This window comes from Atta colombica, unplaced genomic scaffold, assembly GCF_001594045.1.
Source record: "Atta colombica isolate Treedump-2 unplaced genomic scaffold, Acol1.0 scaffold96, whole genome shotgun sequence".
NCBI lineage: Eukaryota > Metazoa > Arthropoda > Insecta > Hymenoptera > Formicidae > Atta > Atta colombica.
The window spans coordinates 335680-344004 of NW_017259590.1; the positions used below are offsets into that span (position 1 = coordinate 335680).

Genomic DNA, 8325 nt, shown 5'->3' on the forward strand with positions numbered 1-8325 from the left:
ATTCAGTGTGAATTCAGCATTAGGGAGCGTTTATATTGGTCACAACCGTATACCGTAACCTGTAAAAATTGACCAATCACCTTCGAATATTTCTTTCGTTTCGTCGAATGAAAGAGAAATACTCGACTGTGATTAGTCAAAATATATACGAAAGATTATAGTCACGTATAGTACTTCCCTAATTTTTCATATATACTTTTTCTTTTCGAGAATAAAGATTTTGTTCCTATTGCCTGTGCTTTTTCATTGTGTTTCCGGCTTTATATTCTAATATCGGGTATTAGATCTATTTTTTATTGTTGCACTCTGAACCGGTGCAATAAGTTAAAGTAAAACAAACGTATATTGTTTTACTTCAACTTATTGCTCTGTGTGTACTAGTTGAGAAAGTGTAGCAATAAAAAACAGATCTAACATGGATATCCTAACCTCAATAATCATCAAATTTAACTTAATATCTCGGTTCACGGAGCAAAACGACACTTTTTTTTCTGCCAGATTTTTTCGTTTCTCAAAAACGCGTCGAATGAATTCAATTTCATCAAAATCGAAGTGGAAGGGGGTGTTCTAAACAATTACCGTGCATATTATGTATATACCTATACGCGAGTAAACGAACGGAGCGAATTACGCGTTCTAGTACGAACGTTATGTACATATGTGATTCTGGTAGATTCGGACGAGAAGAAATGATCTCTCTTCTCGTCGATTCTTTGTCATAATGCTGAACAAATTTATAGTTAAGGTTATTCGTGGGTTCGTGCAATGTGCATGTGTGACATATTGCATATACGAGTATGTAGGTGATATTGTCGTGGTAAGGACACGATTACGCATTTTTTCTCATTTGTCATTATCAGATCTGATGCCTTTTATTTTGACAACATAATTATTGCTGATATAATTATAGTGTAGTGGTCCATCCATGGAACCCACTTTGTACACTAATGACGTCTTACTTCTGGAACGAATATCAGTTAGATTACAAAGGCTTGAGAAGGGAGACATTGTCATATCTAAATGTCCCAACAATCCGGAGCAGAATATATGCAAGCGAATCATAGGCCTGCCTGGCGACAAAATAAGGAATGGCTTTATCATAACTACGGTAAATTTTAAGTTATTGAGACAGGTTTTGATAATGTTTTTGGATAATGTTTACTCTGAATTACTTTGCATAAATCTTGTTCTTTTGGTTAATAGTTCTGCATGAATTAGAGAAAAACATATTGATAAATGTACTGATAAATTATTTATTCTTACAGATACCTTATGGACACGTTTGGCTGGAAGGTGACAACAGAAATAATTCTACAGATTCGCGAATATATGGACCAGTACCTCATGGATTGTTACGTGGGCGAGCTTTATGTAAAATACTTCCTTTAAGAGATATAACTATGTTTACAACCAAATATGCAACTTAAATTATTTTTTATATTTAATAGATATTTGTATTGATTAAGGATTGCAGGAATATTCACTTAGTCACATTTTATTTAAACTAGATTTAAAAAAATAAAAAATTCCTGATGTATTATATGTGATTAGTGGCATAAAAGCATCGTTAACAGATTTTCGAAAAAAAAAAAAAAAACAGTATATTATATAAAAGTATATTATATAAAAATAGTTATACTTTTTTTATTATTTTATATCTCTACATTGTATTCTAGATGTTTTAAACTTTATGTTTTAACCTAGATGTTTTAAATATTATGTATTTTTTTTATAGCAAAATAGAAGAAAACTTTAACTGTTGAAATTGACTATTCCTTAAAAAATGATGCTGATGATATTCCTTAAAAAATCATGATGCAGACAGAGAGATAGGCATATTCAGAATGCGCTTACAGTGACGTAGTGCGCTAACATGCTATAATTTATGTTACGCATATAGAATTTCTGCATGTTTTATCGATAAAAACGCGCCTTACGGGCGTTCTGAATACGGGCCTTAATATATAAATGATTATCTGTAAAATTTTACATGCTTCACACGATTGTAATAAGACTGATCGCATTATCAAGTTTGAAAATAATTAAAACTTACAAAAATAATTCGCGGAAAGATATAGCATAATAAAAAAATTCTTTATCTCTGTGTGCATGTCGCATTACAAGGTTGCTTGAAAGTCGCTGAACAAGATTATCTCGACGTAAGTAGCGTTTGCTTGCGAAACAGGTTAGTATACTTCAAGACGTCGTGGTTTACTTCGACGATTACTTCGTTTCTGCAACGTGAGTGCTAATTCTTTTATATTCGATTGCATTTTGAATTAATAATGTTGATAGCATAAATATGTAGTTAGAGTTTATAGTTGCTTCTTGCTGATTCGATCTTCAAAAATCGATCTATGTACCGTTTTCATTTTTGATAAGTCAAATGTTTCTATTAAACCGGTTCTACATTAGTTGCCGATTGTGAGTTTGTTGCGATAGTCAATGAATATGAAGCGTCAATGAATATTGATTTCAAAATATAGAAGCGATTTTACGTTATATTATAAGCTATAAGTGAGCTGTTTATGACATATGTAAATCCGTATTCAGAACACGCTTTTATCTTTGAAATTCTATAACATGCATAACATAAAGTATAATATGTTAGCGCACTAACATTGTTGTAAACGCGTTTTGAATACGGGTCATGATGTCTTTTAAATATTGGCACATTGGACGATTTTGTTTTGGAATTGATTGTGACTCAACATATTTTTAGCGTTTTCGAGTGCACTGGGTTAACTCATGTTTGACCCGAAAGTATCACGACCTCATCCGATTAGAAATCAAAGTGAAGCATAAAACAGTTGCACAACAGAGTTGCCTTCAGAATTATCATCTAAGTGCATCCAGATGTTCTTTTATCTTTGTTTAATATTCGTGAACAATAAAGATAAAACTACATCTGGATGCATCTGGACAATGATTCTGAACACAGCCTATATTCTGTAATTGTTTTATATGCCTACCGACAGTTGTCGCTGTCATTGCGAAGATATTTTATGCGAAGATATATTATGGTGAAAAAGCTGCGGAATGATATTTTATATGCAAAAGTTGCACGTTTACCGACAGTTGGTATCGATAACTGACGATAGCCAATGGCAAGGACTAACTTAGGAAAGAAGCGCAATTCTTATTGGTTGTCACTACTTAACAATACAGAATATGGGCTCAGTTAAATCTGCTAAATGCACCCATATTCACGTATGAAAAATTTTTTATCGGGATATTTAATTAATTTATCCTTGTGTTAAAATTAATAAGTATATTTATTCACTGTAGGCAGAGAAAAAAAAGCTTTCGAATAAACTTTTGAGCGCTAATTTTCTAAATATCGCGATCTTGCTTGCTAATTTTCTAAATATTGCGATCTGCTTGCAGCTCAAAAGATTTCATAAATAAAAATTTGCTGTGTATTTGTGTAAATATTAGGTTTTTGCATGTCTAATATAACACAATAATAAAAAAAAATAATACAAAATCATGGCATCTAGAATTAATATTTTTAAATTTTAGATTTTTGTATATATAGATACCTCGACGTCTAATAGATGTCTATCCGATCTCTTTACATCAAAATAATGATTATAATTAAATACACGTACATTATATATATATATATATATTACACGTATCGCCGAAATTAAGACAAAATTCAATAGAAAGTTACTATAATTAGTATCCGTATTACACTAGATCTAGGTCAATGTTAAACTGATAAAACTTCTTTTTCGAAAAATTTAGATGATGACTTTACGATGGGGCATTGCTAGTGCAGGAAAGATTTCGCATGATTTTGTAACGGCACTGCAATCTTTACCAGCTGATGAGCATGATATCATCGCCGTTGCAGCGCGACAATTGTCACGTGCGAAAGATTTTGCAAAGTTGCACGAAATTAAGACGGTTTATGACGATTATGAGAAACTAGGATTGAACAAGGACATCGGTACATGATAACTGCGAATTGTTATTAATAATTTTAATTTAATTTGCAATCATATTAAAATTTCATTGTGATATCATAATGAAAAAAAATTTCATCATATAATATTTTTTAGAATTTTTCATATTTTAAATAGGATTTGTTGAAAAATATGCTAAATTTTTTTGGTTTTTATTGGAAATTATAGAATGAACTTAAGATATTTTTTTATATTTAAATCTTAAGATATTTTTAAATTTTAATCTTGTAAAAAAAATTCTCATAATGTTTCTTTTAATTAAACAAAATTTTTCTATATTTTAAATTTATGAAGATTATTGAAAAAAAAAACTTTAAACTTAGATATATAATTATATATAAATTTTAAAAAATATATATAGATTCAACTTTAAAAAAAAACACACACACACACACACACACACACACACACACACACACACACACACACAAAATATATATATAAAAAAAGTAATACTCAAAAATAGTATGTCTCCATAAAAATTGTTTTAAATTAAATTTGATATACTCATATTTGTTATATTTCGTGTATGTGTTTCAAGACATCGTATATATCGGAGCGATTCACCCTCAACACTTTGACATTGCGATGCTTATGCTGAAGCATGGCAAGCATGTCCTGTGTGAAAAGCCATTGACGATGAATCTGAAACAGACTACTGAATTGATTAATTACGCAAAGAGTAAAAATCTGTTCCTAATGGAAGCTATATGGAGCCGCTGTTTTCCCATGTATGATACTGTTAGAAAGGAAATCGCATCTGGTAACATAGGCGATATTCATCAAGTGATCGTTTCCTTCGGTTTTCAAATGCCTGATGTGGATCGGATAACGTAATGTTTATTAACTCTTTTAGCGTCTAAAAGAGGCAAAGCAATTAATTAATCAATCAATCAATTTACAGCTTGAAACAGTTAGGCGGCGGATCAATTCTTGATCTTGGCATTTACTGTTTGCAATTTGCCTGTTTGATATATAATAACGAAATGCCGGAGAGTATTAAGGCAGCTGGAATTTTGAATGAGAACGATGTCGATATGTGCATGTCGGCTACTTTGACCTACAAAGGGAATCGCACCGCAACAATCATGACAAATGCGCTGGTTGAATTGCCAAATGAGACGTACATTTGTGGTACCAAAGGTATGATAAAAGTGCCTGATTTTTGGTGTCCGACGAAGGTGGAATTGCCGAGCGGCACTGTACAGGCGTCGCTACCGAAATTAAAGCACGAGGTTAACTTCATAAATTCCGCCGGACTTTCCTACGAAGCTGTCGAAGCTCGTAACTGCATTTTGAAAGGTAAAACTGTCAGTGCTCTAATCCGCCGATCGAGGCTCTCATCTTTTATGAATTTAATAATCTCAAGAGACTTTAATAATCTTAAGAGACAGATTGTGAAAATATTGCACAATTATGGCATCTTGAATTAACTATAATTTTGCAATAATTGCGCTAAGATGATGCGCCATAACGCAACAGCTTTGTCAGAAATTTCTAAATAATGCCGAAATTAATTAAGCAAACAGTTATTAATATTTTAAAAAAGATCAAGTTTTTGCATTTATTTTTATTAGTATATCGTCATGTAATTATAGATTACTGAATTTATGCAACATTTTATCATATAATTTAATAAATGCTGTTCTTATCGGGGAATGTTTTTATAATAACAAAATTAATTTTTGTACACAAAATCGATAATTATAATATTGAATATTTTATGTTTAATTATTATGTTTAATTTCACAGGTTTGATAGAAAGTCCAAAAGTATCGCACGACACATCTTTATTGCTGGCGAAATTGGAGGATGAGTTGCGTAGACAATTGGGCGTTGTGTATCTTCAAGATTGAAAAATTACATATATATTTTAAAAATAAGATATTCAATAAATAATATATTCAATTTATATTATGCTGTCATGTATAAATTCGGAGATTTTTTTCTGAATACAGCTACAAGTTGTAATAAAAAAGTCTTTCTCTGAAGTCTTATTTTTTTAAATATGTTGTTGGAAAAAATAATTGATAGAGACCAATTGAGAACAGAATTTCTAATAGTTTGTGTCGTTTTCTATAAATTCATTTTCTATCTCACGAACATACATCACACTTCCGTGCGTGCGTGCGTGCGTGCGTATGATATGGTTAATACCTGAATTATTTTCAATTTGAAATAGAATTTTCAAATAAATAAAAAATCAATCTCGTAGAGGACCTCCATTATCCCCGCCGATTATAATCCTTAACAGCACAATTCATCAGCGCAATATTGGTCAACATATCCTCAATGTATGTCAATGTTTAATTAACGTTTCGCCAATGAATTCTGCTGCTATGGATTGACCTCTTTTCTATTATTTTATTAATTATTTTTGATACAATATATTTTATTACATTTTTTTTTAAATTTGATAAAATATAAAATTATATAAAGTACAATTTAATTATACTCATTCGCAATATTTTACGTAAAAGAATAAGTGCAGATAATCACAGGCTCAAGAAATTAAATCTAATAATATATATAATGCCTATATATGAGCTAATATTGGATATTAATATGTGAAATAATCAAAACTTTATTAAATAAAAGTCTCAATACATTTTGACTTTCGACCCTCGTTTCGGAGTCCTCTTCGCAGTACATAAATTAGTAACGCAAATATAAATAATTAATAAGAAAATCGCATTTTTTAAGACTATCCAAGCAGAACAAGTCATTATAACAACAGTCATCGATAGTTTTTTATTATTAAATTGATATAAATATAAGGATATACTCTTGTATTGTGTCAGACCACTGCATATTCCCACTTTTGTTTAAGCTATGTCGTACATGTAGAGTCAGAACAAATTGATTACGAATTTAATAACATAAATTTTTTGACTGTTTCCCTGAAATAATTTAAATAATAATTAAATTAATATTAAAAAATTTTTTTATGTAATAATTTAAATAATATATTTATTCAAAATATATAATTATAATAGCCTTTTATAATAACGTTTTTGACCCAAGCGGATTTGCTCTCATTTGGGTTGGATAATGTTTTACTACTGATTAATGTTACATGTTTTACCAATAAGAGAATATACAACGTCATTAATCCAACCTAGATTGGTGCAAACCGCTCGTGTTGAATATGCTATAAGTGAGTTATATACTCATATTCATAGTCAGCCTTATATCTAAGGCTTCCTTAAATTTATCTTTAGATACTTTATGAATTTTTTCATTGGCTGCTGAGCATCTAAAGATAAATTTAAGGAAGCCTTAAATACAAGGTCTGACTACGGACAATAGAGTCGTTGTTCAAATTTGCCGCTCAATGTGACGTAACTTGGACAAAGTCCCTGATTGGCACTTTCGGAAATATGCGCAAGAGCATACCCTGTGAGCATACTCTGTTTTCTGTTTCTGCACTAGACTGCACTAGCACTTTCTTTCTCACTTTCAACTTTCAAATATCAAATGTATCTGTTATGTACAATATGTTATCTTGCTTCAAGTTCCAAAAGTGTACACTAATTCATTCACAGAAAACAGACCTCTGGTATGAAGGCTGTTATGATGATGATACTGGCGCCGTATGATTTTGTTTATTCTTCTATTTGAGGCCAGTCCGGATCAGTCCGCAAAAGAATTAAGAGAAAGGCGGAGGCAATGTATGAAAACACGCGCGTATCGCCGCGAGTATTTACGGCGATACAGAATGTTGATATCAAAGAGTTATCATTGTGCTCGCACAAAGAAATTAGGCCTATTCTCCCGTGTTTGGTTAGGATGAGCCTCATCTCACCATTGGACATAACGAAGGATTGCGTGGAAGGTAGAAAGCAAGTCCTGACGATATTATCTGGTATTGAGTCTGTCAATTCTATTATCGCCCTGTTATCGATCGATTTCCACGCCCTCGAGACCGATGTTCGACAGGAGCAGCAGTTGAGGTTAAGATACTTACGCATTCTGTTTCGTTTTTTTTTTTATAATATATTTTTTTATAATATATCGACGACGAATTTAACAATGGTCATCTAATCTTTTATTGCATTAATTTTTACATTTCATTTAAAAATCACATTGACAAAGGAGAGTAAATTTTTTTCATGATCATTCATTTTATTTCTACATTTTTTAATGGATTTTTTAAATAAAAATTTATTTATTATAATAATGACGCTCAAGGAAAAATTGAGGAAATAAAGTTAATAAAATCCTTATTCATATCATTACGGAATCGGTATCAGTTATGCTGCAATTCAATAATAATTTGTAAACAGATTTAAAAAGAGATATTAATTTAAAACTTGTAAATCAATGTGTTATTGCATTGTGTACTATTATATAA

The 8325-nt window shown here is 31.0% G+C and overlaps 3 protein-coding genes across 6 annotated transcripts in view; all 3 read left to right on the top strand.

Moving 5' to 3' along the window:
- The first annotated feature begins 215 nt into the window (after positions 1-215).
- Positions 216-1643, top strand: LOC108693685 (mitochondrial inner membrane protease subunit 1-like). The gene is made up of 4 exons (XM_018202744.1): positions 216-277; positions 499-817; positions 911-1108; positions 1266-1643. Exons 2-4 carry the CDS (start codon positions 722-724, stop codon positions 1425-1427), a joined length of 456 nt encoding a protein of 151 aa, XP_018058233.1. The 5' UTR covers positions 216-277; positions 499-721; the 3' UTR covers positions 1428-1643.
- A 345-nt stretch (positions 1644-1988) lies between these two features.
- Positions 1989-5998, top strand: LOC108693663 (trans-1,2-dihydrobenzene-1,2-diol dehydrogenase-like). Of its 4 annotated transcripts, none has more exons than XM_018202711.1 (5): positions 1989-2241; positions 3751-3955; positions 4513-4804; positions 4876-5273; positions 5724-5998. In XM_018202711.1, exons 2-5 carry the CDS (start codon positions 3751-3753, stop codon positions 5825-5827), a joined length of 999 nt encoding a protein of 332 aa, XP_018058200.1. In that variant the 5' UTR covers positions 1989-2241; the 3' UTR covers positions 5828-5998. The 4 variants fall into 4 exon arrangements, with proteins under 4 accessions (XP_018058200.1, XP_018058201.1, XP_018058202.1 ...); XM_018202712.1 differs by having other exon boundaries at positions 1989-2185; XM_018202713.1 differs by having other exon boundaries at positions 1989-2159.
- A 1431-nt stretch (positions 5999-7429) lies between these two features.
- The window catches only part of LOC108693647 (integrator complex subunit 2), a 5857-nt gene continuing 4961 nt past the window's right edge, over positions 7430-8325 (top strand). The window contains exon 1 of the mRNA XM_018202690.1: positions 7430-7924. Coding sequence (XP_018058179.1) covers positions 7641-7924 — 284 coding nt within the window. The 5' untranslated portion in view covers positions 7430-7640. The remainder of the gene's footprint in view (positions 7925-8325) is intronic.

Excerpts from the sequence above, each read along its gene's own strand:
- LOC108693685 (XM_018202744.1), top strand. The coding sequence starts at position 722 with ATGCTGAACAAATTTATAGTTAAGGTTATTCGTGGGTTCGTGCAATGT. Across the intron at positions 818-910 it reads ATGTAGGTGATATTGTCGTG|TGTAGTGGTCCATCCATGGA; the intron begins GTAAGGACACGA and ends ATATAATTATAG. Across the intron at positions 1,109-1,265 it reads ATGGCTTTATCATAACTACG|ATACCTTATGGACACGTTTG; the intron begins GTAAATTTTAAG and ends TTATTCTTACAG.
- LOC108693663 (XM_018202711.1), top strand. The coding sequence starts at position 3,751 with ATGATGACTTTACGATGGGGCATTGCTAGTGCAGGAAAGATTTCGCAT. Across the intron at positions 4,805-4,875 it reads CCTGATGTGGATCGGATAAC|CTTGAAACAGTTAGGCGGCG; the intron begins GTAATGTTTATT and ends ATCAATTTACAG. Across the intron at positions 5,274-5,723 it reads TCGTAACTGCATTTTGAAAG|GTTTGATAGAAAGTCCAAAA; the intron begins GTAAAACTGTCA and ends TTAATTTCACAG.